The 15,499-nt window shown below is 50.1% G+C and overlaps 1 protein-coding gene across 1 annotated transcript; it reads right to left on the reverse strand.

Moving 5' to 3' along the window:
* Positions 1-66: 66 nt before the first annotated feature.
* On the reverse strand, positions 67-14,472 carry golgb1 (golgin B1). The gene is made up of 20 exons (XM_084701040.1): positions 14,381-14,472; positions 13,649-13,739; positions 13,312-13,485; positions 13,039-13,152; positions 12,544-12,705; positions 12,321-12,443; positions 12,017-12,130; positions 11,708-11,877; positions 10,994-11,538; positions 10,764-10,840; positions 10,118-10,175; positions 4,766-9,779; positions 4,211-4,634; positions 3,825-4,058; positions 2,813-3,649; positions 2,535-2,707; positions 2,272-2,431; positions 2,030-2,130; positions 1,756-1,918; positions 67-1,624 (listed from the first exon to the last, which is right to left on the reverse strand). The coding sequence occupies exons 2-20, from the start codon at positions 13,727-13,729 to the stop codon at positions 1,487-1,489; spliced, it is 8,862 nt and encodes a 2,953-aa protein (XP_084557166.1). The 5' UTR covers positions 13,730-13,739; positions 14,381-14,472; the 3' UTR covers positions 67-1,486.
* Between the last annotated feature and the right edge of the window lie 1,027 nt (positions 14,473-15,499).

Consider the following 15,499-nt stretch of genomic DNA (forward strand, 5'->3'; position numbering starts at 1 on the left):
ACTGATTGATAAATTTAATGTTTATTAATTGATCAGACGAGTCAGGTAGACTAAAACAGTCGTCAGTTGTGATTCCCAAAAGAGAAACTTTATTTCAAAATTAGTCCAAGAGAACAAACTCCAGGTGTTACATTGATGATTATACAGAGATTCAACACTTGGGGGCAGATTTACTAGATGTTTGCACTTAGGCGTTTTCCCTCAGAAGCATCCAAAACTCAACAGTCAAGTAATTTCCCTTTATCAACATCTATGTTTCCACTTAATTTAATTCACATACATACCATTATATTCTAAAGTGGGGAGGTGCAAACACGTAATCAATCTGCTCCTGGTCTTCCAAGGGCTGTAATGAAAAATTCCTAACCACCATTAGCATCTTCATCAGTTCATTCTATACAGCCCTTAATAGGGGTAATTAATTTACAGTAAGTTATTACAGGGGAATAGCAGTAACATGAAGCGTGACAGGACAATAACAGTAGTCATCAGTTTACCAGAAGTTAAATTATGAGAAGGAGCTCGTACATCTATGCACGTACTGTAGTGACTGTGAGCAATAAATAAGTGATACAGCAGAGAAATATAGGGTGGGACATGATATATTAACCAAAGATAATCATTAAATTGTCCTAAACTGTAACATCATTGCACCTTCTATGGCAAAGAACCTTGTGGTAGATTATCCATCAAAACAACAAGGAACAACCATATGGGAATGACAAAGAACCGGATTGTACCCACAAGGAACACCCACGTCCAGCACAGATCCACAACATAACCTTGAACCAAATCAGCCACCACTGTTCCTTTGTTAAATGAAGGTATAAAGTGGAAAACAAAAAGACAAATCCCATGGTCGGTTGGAATGTAACGGTCATAACACATTGCACACGTTTCCATTTGTGTCAGTTCTGCATGCGGACAGGTGGGAGAGTGAGAGAAGGAGACTCTATTGGCATACTGTACCCACAGACGCAGAACACCACACCACCCAGAGATAAAGAAACCCTCACGTCTCAAATCTAAAGGCACCTAAAACAATGTTATCTGGCTGATAAAATCTTTTGTGTGGATCTACATGTTGCCTAATCAGTTCCTACTGGTAATGTATATTAAAGCCACGTAGCCATTCACCTTTATAGAGCCCAAACTAACTAGGCCTCAGAGGTAGGCCTCTACTGCTTTGTATTTGACATAAATGTGACCAACTTCTGCTTTGGAACAACATTGAATATTAAAGCGGAACATAAAACTACAGAAACTTGCATACAAATCAGCCCACATAAAACAATTGACTTTGGCTAAAAAGGCTGAGTTCTGTTTAGTGCCTTGTATAAAAAGTGCATGGGCGGAGTCGGGATTACAAGTATGTTAAGGTATTCAATGAAACACTACATGAGGGTCAGTCAGTCTTATGGTGCGCGTCATAAGTATGCTTGGTCTCCTTCTCTCCTCTCTCCTGGTCTGGGATGGGGGCGGTCTCTCAGAGGTAACCCCCCAGGCACAGCAGCAGCAGGGCGTGCACAGTGAGCAGGTAGAAGGACACCAGGAGGGGGGTGCGCTGGCGAGAGCAGAGAAACCCGCGCACCATCCGCATCCAGCCTGGGCCACCGCTCCGTGACTGCGACAGGAGGAAGGAGGATGGACAAGCGTTAACTGACCACATAGGACAACATTGCGTAACATTTGTCAAGTTTGTCGATCGGTTCAGGCTTCATATGCCGTCGTTTGTCATTCGTTATTTGAACTCACGCGAGAGACGGTGCCCCCTTGAGGCTCTATGAGTACGGCGGTCTCAGAGAACTGTCCTTCATGTCCCGATTGCCATTCACCCTGCGTGTACCGTTGGAGACGTTCCTGAGCAGCCATCAACTGCTCCTCCACCACCAGCCTCTGCTCCTGCTCCTCATCAAGTCTGACAAGCAAACAAAGAAACAAGCAAAGAAGTCAACAGAATGGAAATGTGTGCCATGAGATACGAAAGGATGTGTATCTATTTTGTCGTAGCAGTGTGCTGTGTTGGTACCTGCGCTGTAGCTCCTTGAACTCAGTCTTCAGGTCCTGGTTCTCAGTGGAGCCTCCACGTTCCTGGGGAGCCCCTGGAGCACTGTCCACTTCTCCTGTTCCCTGGAGAACCCACCCCGAGGAGGTACAAGGACCATCACTTGCAAATCCTCATCACAATTCCTAGTCCCATCCCTCCATGCTCCACAGTACACACACTTTTAGGAGGAAATGATTTGACTCTGGTTTCCCTGGGGTACTGACCTGCCTCTGGTAGTGTTCCTCCGTCAGGTTGGGCCTGGGCGTGCGAGCCTCCTCCAGCATGGCAGTGAGCTGGCGGACTTGCTTGTCTCGCTCAGACAGGGTGGCAAGGGTCTGCTGCTTCAGCAGCTCTGCCTGGGCCTGCCAGTCAATACGCTCCAGCCTGACACACACACACACACGCACACGCACACACACACACAGTGAGCGACATTCAATAAAATGCAGGTCAGACTAGACAAGCAGCAAACATGATTCAATCTTACTGGAGAATTTCAAGTTCTTGTTTCTCTCTCTCCAGCAGATCATCTTGTTGCTGAATCCGGGCCATCATCTCCCTAGCCCTCCACCTCTCCTCATCAAGATCATCGGCCAGTTTAGCCAGATCTCCCCCTCCGAGTCTGGCAAGCTCCGAATGCTGTTTTTGCAACTGTTCCAACTAGAGGACCAGAAAATAAAATGCTGTTTTAGATGTAGTAAATGTAGATGTAGTGTTATTATACAGTATATCACATGGATGGTATTAAACGGCTAAGTTGTGTACCAGTCTCTCCCTGTCATTCTGCAGGGCTGACAGTGCATTCTTCAGTCCCCAAACCTCCCCAGTAGAACCTCCTGGGCTGGTGGGGGATTGTTGGCCCACTGCCTTGCTCATCTCCTCCAGTCTAGAAGCCAGCTCCTGTGCCTGGTTGACCGCCTGATCTCTGCTGTCCTGCAAGGACGCCATGGCCTGCCCGAAGGACTGGTTCTGGGCCTTGAGTTGGGCTGACAGTTCCTTCTCACCTAATAGCATCTGTTCCAGCATCAACATGTCTCTGGCCAGCTCCGCGACCCTCTCCTGGGCCGTCTCCGACTCTGTGCGCATCACTCCTCCCTCCCAGCGCAGTTCGTTCAGCTCCTTGGTCTCGGTGGCCTGGGTCTCTCTCTCCTGCTGCAGGCTGTCCTCCAGGGCCTCCACCTGGGCCCTGGCTGCTTCCAGCTGCTCTCTCAGCTTCTCCACCTCTGCACCAGGGGCGTCTCTCATCTGACCGCTGCCGTCACAGGCCTTGCTGAGGGTCTCCACCTCCAGTCTGCTTGCCGGGGCCTCACCCTCCAACTGCACCCCTCTGTCTAGGGTCGTCAGCTTGGCTTCCAGCTCTTCTCGGTCCCTCTCCAGGGCAGCGATGCGCTCTAGCTGGCCAGCCAGGAGCTGCTTGTGTTGGGAATCCTTCATGCTGAGAACCTGGTTGAGGTCGTCCCTGTAGCCGTGGAGCTGGGCCGACAGCTTGGCCTTCTCAGCGTTGAGGTCGTCTCTCTGGACTAGCAGGGCTCGTAGCTCCTCCTTCAGACTGTTGTTCTCCCCTGCTGCCTCCTGTATCAGCCCATCCTTCTCCATCATGACCTGAGGAATAACACGCACGCACACACACGCAGAGGGAGAGGAACAGAGAAGGAATAATTAAGATATATGCTTCATGTATTTCAGCCATAAAATCGCTCTCGGTAATTGTCTACCCTCTGTTGGGCTGTATAGAAAATGTTGTGTCGAATGTCGGGTCAGGGGATAGTAAAACTACCTGCAGGTGCTTCTCCTCCAGTTGTTTGTACATGCTGAGGACACGGTCCCTGTCATCTTGCAGAGAGCCCATCGCTTTAGTGAAGGAGTCCAGTCTGGTTTTGCTGTGGCTGCTCTCCTCCTCGGCCTTCCTCAGTCTGTCCTCCAGAACACGCACCTCCTCTCTCCTCTCCTCCAGCTCCTTCTCGGCCTCTTTCGCTCTCCCATCAGCCTCCTTCCTAGCCTCCTCGGCAGCCTGGGAGGAGCAAGCATGACAAGGAGGTGAAAACTTTCACGATGCTGAAAACTCTGCTCTATGGACGTGGAAGAGTCATGTCGAAGACTGGTGGTTGATCAGAAAGGCAGTGAGAACTATACTACACCACAGAGCAATGAAATCCAAGATACCTGTGCCACAGCCTGTTCCTTCTCCCCTAGCAGCTCCACTTCTCTCCTCTCCTTCTCGCTCAGCTCAGTCTGCAGGGTCTCTGTGAGGACCTTGGAGGAGCGCAGGTCAGTTTCCAGCTGCTCCACACTCAGCCCCAGCCTCCTCTCCTCAGCCTCCTTCTCCCTCAGCTCCGCCCTGGCCTGGTTGGCCTCTTTCTGCAGCCTCCCCACGGCCTCCTCCAGTGCTTGGGCCCTGCGCCGCAGCCCCTCAGCCTCACTCTCAAGCGAGTCTAGCTGGGCACGTGCCTCCGCCAGAGAGCTCTCCGCCTGGGTAAGAGCCTGCTGCAGCTCCCCTCTCTCCTGCTCCAGTGCTGCTTGATTCTGCCGGAACCTCTTTTCTTCTTCTTCCCACTTAAGTTGCCATTGCTCGTCTGATTTCTGCAGCCTGGGTGCACAAACAATTCACAAACAAAGCATTTAGCAACAAGTACGACTCAGTAATTAATCTTCGCAAAGAATACAATAGGGTTCTTCTCTCGGAGGACCCCTTCGACCTCTATAGTAATAAATTCTTACCTGTCCACTGCAAGCTGCAGCTCTTCTTTCTGGGCAGTTTCTTTCTGCAGCTGTTCGGCCAGATCCTTGGCCCGTGTCTCTGCCTCACGTACTTCAGCCTCCTTCCCCTGGAGGGTGCTATTGAAACGACTCTCCCATTGTTTGGCTTCGTCAAGCACACGGTCTCTGTCATCCTGAAGGGAGGACATGCACCGCGAGAAGGCCGCCAGCCGGGCCAGAGACTCGTCGAGGCGGGCCTGCATCTTGTGGGCCTGTCTCTCGGCGCCCTCGGCTACATCCCTGGCTTCATGAGTGGCCTCCTCCTCTCTCTCCCTCTCCCTGTAGGAGTCCTCCAGCCTCAGTTCCACCTGCTTTAGCTCCGCCCCCAGCCGGAACCTCACCGAGTCGAGCGTCTGCTCTGCCTCGGCCTTCATGTCCGCTTCTCTCTGGAGAGCAGTCTGCTCGCACGCCGCCTTCTCAGCCACAGCTTGACTGGCTTGTCTTTGGGTCTCGACAAGCTGGGCTCTGCAACTCAACAGCTCGCCCTCGGTCTTGTTCAGCTCTTCCAGGGCCTTGGAGGTCTCCAGGCGGGCTCGTTCCAGCTCGCCACTCAGCTCGTCTCGGCCGTGCTGCAGAGCCTTGGCGACCTTGCTGATCTCGCTGATCCTCTCCTGGTACTGGATGCAGTCCTTCTGCATCTGACGCACTTCGAGCTGCTTCTCCCTCAGCAGCTCCTCAAGCTGTCGTGCCCGGCTCTGGCTGCCCTCTTTCACTCTCTGGGCAGATTTCAGCCTCTGCTCCAGCTCCCTCTGCTTCCCTGCTCCCGCCTCCGCCTCCGCCCTCTCTCTCTGAGCCTGCCGCTTGTCCTCCTCCAGTCGGGCTGCCCGGTCCCTCTCGTTCTCGGCCAGGGCCTCCAGTTCGGCCCGCTCCCTCTCCAGCCGCTCCACCTCCCGCTGCAGCTCGGCCAGGCGCTCCCTGCTGTCTGCTGCCTCATGCTGGTAGCCAGCGATACTACCGTTGAGCTGGGCCAGTTGGTTCATCAGACGCTCCTCCAGGTCATCCTTCTCGGCCTCCAGGTTCCTGTGCAGCTCTTTGAGCCGGGATTCCGTTCTGGAGCTCTCCTCCCTTAGGCTCTGCTCCTGCTCTTTGCTCTGCTGAAGGTGTTGCTCCAGAGTGGCCAGTTTAGCCACGAGTTCTGCCTCACGATCTTGTCTCTGTTCTTTTTCTGCCTGTAGAGCTGCTTCCATCTCCCTCGTTTTATCTTCAAATAGAGCCTGTGCACTTTCGAATGCTTCCATCTTTAGCTTCTCGTCATCGACATGCGTCTCAGCTGCTACAAGGTCAGACTCTGTATCTTCAGTCAGTTGTTGTACCTCCTCAGGTTCCTGACTCTCAACTACAGGCTCCTGGGTATCTTCAGCCATGACGCCACCATGCTGCTGGGCAACAATAGCCTCCTCCACGACAGCATCAGGACCGGGGGTCATATCTAAAGTTAGACTGTTCACTTTGTCTAACTCTTGAGCTAGCTGCTCCCTCAACTCAGTTACCTGTTGTACTAATGAGTCTCTCTCCGCCTTGGTAGCTTCCAGGTCTGCGTTCAGACTCTCTACCTGACCTTTTAGATTGGCAAGCTCCACACTGAGACCCCTGTCCTCCCTCCTTATTCCCTTTCTTTCGTCCAACTCTCTGAGCCGCTCATTCTCCTCCTCCAAATCCATGATCTTCTGCTGCTTGGTCTTGGCAAACTTTCTCATCTTGTCTTTGACCGAGTCCACCTCTTTCTGGGCTGCCTCGGCCTGCCGTTCAGCCTCCTGCCTTGCCGCCTCATGGGTCCTGATCCTGGCTGCTAACTCCTGCCTCTCCTGCCTGGCAGCCTCGAGCACTCGTCTCACACGTTCTGCCTCGTCGCTGACATTCTCATAGGACTTCAGCAGAGTCTCGTACTCATCCTTCATTCCCTGAACTTTCTCTTCCCACTCCAGGCGAACGTTGGAAGCCTCCTCCTTGGCAAGGTCGGCCTCTCTTTTACAGGTATCTTTCTCTGTGATCATACCTTCCATCGCCAGCTTGAGACTCTCACAGGAGGCCCCAAGACTCTGGTTCTCTACTAGGGTGCGGTCAACCTCCTCTATCAGTTTCTCTCGCTCAGTTCGAAGCTTCCCCAGCTCTGCCTCCCTGGCCTCCATCTTCTGCTGAAGCTCAGCTACGAGGTTCTCAGAGGACGCCAGCTCCTCTTTCTTGCTCTTGTTTTCCTTGAGAGCCTCTTTGCGGGAGATGAGGGCGGCCTGAAGCTTCCTCTGTAGCTGCTGGATCTTGGCCTCACTCCCTTGCCCCTCCTCCTGCCTCTGAGGCAACTCAGCTTCCAGTTTCTGGGTTTTCTCCTGCTCCGCCCTCAGGCCCTCCTTCAAGGAGACGATCAGCTGGTCCTTCTCAGACACCGTTTCCTGCATGGAGTTTAGAAGGGAGCTCTGCTCACCTAGCTGCTGGCTAAGTTCCATGATCTCAGTGTTCTTTTTGTCCAGGAAGTGTTTGAACTCCTCCACCTCGGCCTGAAGCGTGTTCATGGAGGTCCCCGAGTACGATGCGGCTTCCTCGGCCGCGGCCTCCAACTCTGCCTTCAGAGTCGCCGCATGAGTCTCAGCTTGGAGACACCGGTCTCTCAGAGCCTCCATCTCCTCAGTGAGGGAGTCGATCTGTTTCTCGTTCTGTCTCAGTGCTTCCAGCTCTTCTCCCAGCTTCAGGATCTCGCTCTCCTTCAGTGCCAGGCCGGCCTGGCTTTCCTGCAGCTGCTCCTCAAACTCTGAGCAAGCCATCTCTGTAGCCTGGACCTGCTTTTTCAGGGCTTCCATCTCTGCCGACAGTAGCTGGGTGTCTTTCTCAGTATCGGGGATGGCTTGACCAGATTCCTGCTGTTGTGCTTCAGTCTCGGGCGCAGCGAAGTCCACCCAGTCTTGCTGGACCCAATCACCCGAAGATGGTTTTTCTATCTTCTCAGCCTTTGTTTCTTGATCTGGCTGCGCCTCCTTCATGGCGCTCCTCTCTTTCTGTTCAGACAGCTCCTCCAGCTCTTTCAGTCTGACCAGCAGGCTCTCTCGCTCTACCTGCTGCTGCTCGAAACGCTCCGATAACTTGTTGCAGTCATCCTTCTGCTGCTTCAGCTGTTCGCGGTGGTGCCTGTCCTTCTCTTTGGCCTTGCGAATGGTGTCCTTTCGAGCTTCCTGGGCATCCAGGAGTTTCTTCTGTAGTGATTCAGACTCCGCCTCCAGAGAGGACACTTGGGATTGCAGCTCCAGGATTGTAGCTGCTGTGTTGGCCAGCTGATTTTGCTCCATTTCCTCGCTCAGTTTTAGATTGAGAGCAAGTGCCACGGCCAACGCTTGATCCTTCTCACTATTTCTTTGTTCCAGAGTCTCGACGACCTTTTCTTTGGTTTTCAAGGCCTGTCTGGTCTCCTCTAGCATTGCCTCCATTTTCAGAATTTCCTGTTCAATGTCTTTTTCGGAATATGATATATTGGCAGGAGTCTCCTCCGTTGGTGTACCCTCCTGCTCTATGTTTTTGTCTGCATTCTTCTCCAAACCTTCGACCTTTTTCATCAGCTCTTTGCGTTGTATCATCGCAACCTGGAACTTTTTCTTTAGAGTGGACAGCTGGGTGGTCAGCTCTTCCTTGTCCTTTTGTAAAACAGCGAGCTCGCTAGATACCTCCGTGTCATGCTCTCCCATAACTGTCCTTGGATGCTCTCTTGCATTCTCCAACTCGAGAATCTGATCCCTGAGCTTTTTCATTTCACCGTTCATCTGGTACTTCTCCTCCCCTGCCTGTAATAGTTTGGTCGACATCCCGTCACTCAGCTCCATCATCTCCTGGTCTTTCTGGGTAAGAAGTCCCTGCAGCTCCCTGATCTCAGCTTCCTTCTCTGATAAGGCAGCCATGGCCATGTCCTTTGCCTGAGTGAATTCCAGCAGGCTTACTTCCTGTTCCCGTAGCATCCGGTCCAGTTCTGAGGCAGCAAGTTCCTTGTCCTCCAGCTGGGCACCCAGCATCCTGGCCTGTCCTTCCTGCTCGGACAGAGCACGCTGGGCCTCGTCCAGATCTACCTGAAGGACCTGGATCCTCTGCTCCTTGGAATGAGCGTCTGCCTCCAGGACAGCTAGCTGCTCCTGCAGGAGGCGTATCTCAATATTCTGCTTTTCCACCTCAGAGTCACTGTGCTGGGCCATCAGATTCATCTCTGACTTGGCCAAATCAAGCTTTTCCTCGTAGTTTTGGGCCCGGGACTCAGCTTCTTCCTTGGCAGCTGCCAATAACCTGATCTCTTCATTCAGGTCCTGGGTTTTCTCCTGAGACTCTGTTGTTGCCTCTCTCAGCCTGGTGATCTCAGCCAGCAGCTCGCTATACCTTTTCTGGAGCTCATCTGCTAGAGCCTGGGCAAACATCTGGCTAGAAGTTGAGTCCGCACCAAAGATGGATGCTGCCCCCTGTTGGTTGAGGTGCACCTGCACAGTCTCACGGATGACCACAGACGAAGACTCCACCTGGACTGTGGAGGTTTCCTGCTCGGAGCTGGTCTGCTCCCAGGACTGCAGCTGCACCTGCCCAAAGTCCTGCAGCAATGAGGGCCACTCCTGGCCTCCATCTTGGTTGACGGCTTCCAGGAGAGTCCAGCTGCTGTGGGCCACCTCAGAGTCGCTACTGGTCACCATCTCGTCTGAGGAAGCCCCCTTCGATTCTCCATTGGAATCGGACTGCGGCCCAATGAGCTCTGGGCTGCTCTCATTATCAGCCGCGATGGATAAGATGGAAGAATCCTCAGCTACCAGTGTAGTCTCCTCCTCAGTAGAGTCCTCCAGCTGCTCTGCCAGGGCTGTGGGGCTGTCACTGGTGGCCCTGAGGTGACTGGGCCTCGGGTCTCCTTCTGTCTCCGGTCCATCCCTAGAGTGCTGCTCTTCAGCGACAGCAAGGCGGTCTCGCAGGGTCGTCAACTCCTCCTCTCTCTCCAGCAACTGCTGCTTCAAAGCAGATATTTGAGCTGAGAAAAGTACACGAAGATCAAGATGGTAAGCTACGCTCTCAACTCAACGCAATTTAATCATTAAGATATCAACAAACAAACCAGTATATTTGATTTTGGCAGGACTAAATGCTAAAGATTCCTGACTGGTCTTTCAGGTTTCCCCACAGCTTGTGTGAGACATGTTAGGCTTAGGCCTTAATATGCGTTACAATATAGTCAAACAATAGGAATGTCACTTTCTCAATAGGTGTACTCTTCAAACACATGAATAGAGGGTGTGTGTAAACAGGATTCCTAACAGGTCAAAGTCCTAGTAGAACAAATGCAAAAACTCCATTCACGGGTCCGGTTACCTTTAGCATCATCAGATGATTCCAGCACAGACGGGTCAATCACATGCTCACCAGGCATCTGAAGGTTGGGTTGGATTTGGTACGGGAGGGGAGGGAAAACACATCACAAGCAAGTCATTTTTGGGCACACAAACAAGAAATTAACAGAACGATACATTGCAAGCCTCATTCTGTGGTGAGTCTGCACATTCAAACCGCTCTGCTGCTGATAGGAGGCAGTGACATGGCAGTGTGTTGGCCTGGCTATGAAGGTCAGCTCTGAGGCTGCAGTCATAACAAGGGATAAGTGAAGAAGGGATTAACCTTTATCCTGACCCATAAGACAGAGGACATTCTGTATTAGCACTAACCCCAACTACTTTATGTCCCTTTCTCTGACCCCTTGGTAACAGACAGAAGTTCCGACCTATCCCAGGTCTCAAGGCAGAGACAAGTCAGGCTGCATTACTCAGCATGGCTGATATTTAATGAGCTGACTTGTGCAATTCCAACAGTATAAGGAAGTAAGTCTACACAAGTATAAACAAATCTTAATAATAAGTACATGATCAAACGAGCTCACAGGGTGTAGATCCAGCTTTCTCCTTTTTGAAAGACTACAAAATTCTCCAAATACATATTTTGCATTTAATTGCTCACTACTCACCAATCCAATTTGCAGCTCCAGCTGCTGTATCCTGGCAACAGCATCCACCCCTTCTGCAGTGCTCCTATCAAGTTGTTCTGAAAAGAAAAGAACATGCAAAAGGCTTGTTAAAATTCACATTGAATGACTAACAGCAAACAGACCATAAGGGGTAATAATTAGGTAGGATATACAAGCACACCATCTTGTTTTAAAGAAAAACCCATTAGATATTTGTTTTGTTCCCTTACCATGAAGGGTTTCCATGGTGTTGGTGACATGGCTACAACGCTCCTCACTTTCCCTCAGCTCTTCCTTCAGTCTGTTTAGTTGGGCATCCAGGGCCTGAAGAGTGCCCAGGAACTGGGCAGGGTTGGCGGGGACATGACTCTCTTCCCCTGGTCCTTCCACATTCCCTCCAGCCAAAGAGCGGACACCTTTCCACAGCTCAGCCAAGGCCTCTTCAGCCCTCTGGCCATCTCCCTGCTCTTCCCTAAGGGCAGCCAGCTCCCCCTCCAACCAGGCTACTTGTTCTCTATCTCTCTCTAAGGCCTCCTGGTTGGCTTGGAGATCCTCCAGGGCAGCCTCTCTTAAAGAAACTAGCTCCTTCAGCCTGGCCAGTTCCTCTCTCTCTCTCTCTGAGACCTCTTGACCAGCTTGCATGGCTTCCAGCTCAGCATCTCTCTGGGAAATCAGCTCCTTCAGTTCTTCCCTCTCTCTCTCCGAGGCCTCTTGGCTGGCTTGCAGAGCCTGGACCTCGTCCTCTCTTAGGGAAACCAGCTCCTTCAGTTTCTCTCTCTCCCTCCGAGCTCTCTTGGCTGGCTCGTAGGGTTTCTAACTCAATCTCTCTAAGAGAAGCCATTTCTTTCAACCTGGCCAGTTCCTCTCTATCTTGCTGAGAGGCTTCTAGGTTGGCTTGCAGGGCCTCAAACTCAGACTCTCTCAGACTTGCTAGTTTCTTCAACCGGATGACTTCCTGTTCCTCTCGCTGAGAGGCTTCTTGAACGGCTCGGAGAGCCACTAGATCTGTGTCTGTCTTGCTCGTCTGCTGGGCCCACTTCAGCTGCTCCTCCTCTCTCAGCCTGGTGGCCTCTGCCAGCTCCTGCTCCATCTGGCGGAACTGAGAAGTAAGGATCTGGAGTACCCCAAAATACAGTGGGTGGGTGAGTAATGAAGTCTCGAGAGAGGATTGCGCAACGGTACAGATTTGGAAGGATTTTGTTTCTTATATAAATCAGCAATATTGGGTGAGATGCGTTCGATATGTAGCCTACCTGCTTTTGCTGGTCAGCACTGTTGAGTTCTTGCTGCAGCATGTCGAGGACTTGGGAGCGTGAACGCATTGCCTCCTCCAGCTCCTCACACCGCCTCTGGGCAGCACGTAGGGTCTAGAGAGGAACACACACACACACACACTCCTTAGTTCTTGGATACAAGGACAGAATATGAATACATTTGTTTACAGGAGTGAAAAAGTCTTCCTGCTTGCCAACGTAGCTTCATGGACTACCGCAGAGTCTTCCAGGTAGTCTATCTCTGTATTGTTATAGACACTGTTCACTAAGAAAGAGCTTGTACCTGTTGCAGCTCCGAGTCGTTCGGAGTTTGAGCTGTGACCATCAGCAGCTCCTCCTCATGTTTCTGGACCTGGTCCTGAAACCGCACATCCTTCTCGCTCACCACCATCTGCATCACTCTGAGCTGAAAGCCGCAACAACCAGGTAACACACACAGATTGAAACAAATGAGTAGCCACATCCTCCGTCAGAGGACAAGGGGGACGAGGCAACAAAAGGGGTACCTGTTCAGCGTGTGCTTGGTCCTTCTCCCTGAGAAGCTGCTCGGAGGTCTGGAGGCGCTCCTGCAGGGTCCTAGAGGAAGCCTCCTCCTCGCCCAGCCTTCGTCTCAGCTCCTGCAGCTCCTCCTCCACCCCGGGGGCAGCACTGAACGAGCTGTTTGGACTCTGTGCCGCCACCGACAATAAAAGATGAAATTCAATTCAAAGAACTTCACATTATTCATCCTCAAGGAAATTCAAGCGTTTAGGTAACTACATGAGCAGTTGCATAATGACTATTTGAAATACATATGTAATGGAAGTCGCTTTGGATAAAAGCGTCTGCTAAATGAATAAATGTGAAACATAGACAGACACAATAGAATATACAGACAATCTCACCTCAGATGCATTCAATGTTCCATTGCTTTAGAGACTAGTGCTATACCCTAAGATCATTCGTTAAGTCCTATGTAATTGAGAATAAATTCCAAGTCAATAGGGTTACTGTTGACTTACCATGGCACCTTCCTGGCCTTTCAGCTCAGAGATCTGTTTGCTGAGGGAGGCCATCTTGGCCTTAGCCTGCAGTTTGAGTTTGGTGAACCGTGCTTCGGCTGTGTCCCTTTCATTCTGTAAGCAGACCCCAGTATACAAAATATATATATTCCAACTATATCATCTTTTTGTAATAATTCTCGCATTAAGTCCCCCCTTTTTCTCTCTCTCTTAACACAGTGCGTGTGTGTGCGTGTGTGTGTGCGTGTGCATAAAGAGAACCCAAGCCCTCACCTTGAGCAGAGTCTCTGTGTTGGCCAGCTGGATATCCTTGTCTTTGACCTGCTCCTTCAGCTCCACCACCAGCTGTTCCATGTGAGCCAGCCTCTCCAGGGTGTCCTCGGACATCCCAGGTTCCTCTGGGGGTCGAGCCACACCAGCATCAGGGAGTTCAGGGGCCAACCCGTCCTGATTGGGCCCAGACAGATTTGGATTAACAAGATCTTTGATACTGATGGAAAACAGCACCAAAATACACTAGCTGTTAAACGAACAGCTTTTTATTAAAGGTTGGACTGACGGTGTCCCATCATCCCTGTTTTTTTGCTGCATGCTGGTTATCCCATCTCACCTGTGGGTGTCCATCAGGGGCCTCTTCTCCAGAGAGCTCGTGGAGAACCGTGCTCACTCCCTGGGCCAGCCGGCTGAACATATGGATGAAACTGTTGGGATAAAAACAGAACACCTAGGCTAAACCGCAAACTCTACGAGACAATTTGGGGATTTTGTCTTTATCAACATGTCTTTAGTTGTCTATCTATACGCCCCAACAACAAATATACACGATGCATGAATGCAAACACGCGTGAAGGTTTTATATTTGAAATGTATTCTATAAAAGATGTCAACTTGATCGACTTCACCGAACAGAACCGAGTTCTACCGAACAATTCAGCGACACTACTGCGGCTGCGTCCCAATGTCCGTAGCTAGCTGGCTTCAGGATACTGAAGAGATAGCTGGCTTGCTAACTTTGACCGTTTTTGAGAAATTGACAACTGTTTCTCCTACTACAATTTGCTATGTGTATTTCACGATGCCAATGTTGGTAAGATTCACGTATAGAACGTATCTGATTATAATCACAGATAGCAATCTAATTAAGCTCGCAACATTTTCTGCACGACGTAGACACTGTTTATGGCGCTAGCTGACTGGCTAGCTACCTCGTAAACAAGCAGCTCTCAATAGCTTACTAAAACAATAGCCGTGACCAGAATACTAGTAGTTGCAGCGCTTGTCAACTGTGCTAATGAAACCACGGGAAGAGTCCGTTTTTTGATTAAACGATCAAAAGACTAACCTGTATGAGTGCTTCTCAAATACACTTGTTTCTGCTTTTTATTTGGTATATCTCCACGGCTGGATTGCTGAGCATAGCCACATCACCAAAGATGCCGGAAACAGAATTTGGCTTTCCGTGATTGGACAATACGATCTGCGCATCAGTAAAGGGAGTGTCAACAAAATATCGTATTTTTCGCAATTTACTAGAGACTTTCTGACAAAAGCAAGGACATTAACTAATCGAATTTTCATGAAAGAGTCAATGAGAAAAATAGGAATTTATTTTTGACATAAGGATCTTTTGTATTTTACATCTCGTCACTAATTATCATTGAGAATCCCTTCAGACTATTAGGATGGTTGGACATGACCTAAGGGTCAATGTGATCATCAACCATGGAAGACAACTGGGACGAAACCTCCTGCTGCTTGCACACTACACTACAGTGTTTGTAGCCTTTGTGGCTCGTTCTGTGAAATGGATGGTGGAGGTGGTGAAGTGGACCACAATGCTTGCACAGTACACTGCTTCAGCCTTCGACTCAGTCTACAGACACCTGCTCTGGTGGCGCAGAAGGAGAGGTGGTGGGACTGTGAAAGAGGTCTGCCCAGGTCCTGAAAGATGACTGATCTAAATGTAAACAGGGATATTTTGGGTGATTTAAACAGTGCTAGACCACCAGCTGCTGACACTGTGAAGCTACAGAGCAGATCCTATTTGAAGCTGAATGTGAAGTCGATGAAAGGACAAAAATGTACCCTTGGGACTGACACTGAGAAGAATGGATTTTAAAGATATGCCTTATCTAAGTCATTACAGTTTTAGCTTTACAATTACTTTTATATTTGTTTCTTTTGTAGTATTACCTGGTTAAATGTTATCCTACATGTAGTATAATTTTATACTACACATATATTTTCATTTGTTGTCAAAGTATTGCATGTAAATACAATGTAATGCATATCACAGGCTTTTAACTCAGAAAGAAGAAAGTAGTAATGGGACTAAGATACATAGCTGTTTGTATAACCTAAATTTGAGCTGCAAGACAGTTGGCCAGTTAGCCATTTCATGTGACTGTTAAATATATTCCAGATATTCAACAAAGCCAGGTGTTATATAGAGGAAGTATTA

Source organism: Hypomesus nipponensis, chromosome 7 (genome assembly GCF_054491055.1).
Source record: "Hypomesus nipponensis isolate SF chromosome 7, ASM5449105v1, whole genome shotgun sequence".
In the NCBI taxonomy this organism is placed as follows: Eukaryota; Metazoa; Chordata; class Actinopteri; order Osmeriformes; family Osmeridae; genus Hypomesus; species Hypomesus nipponensis.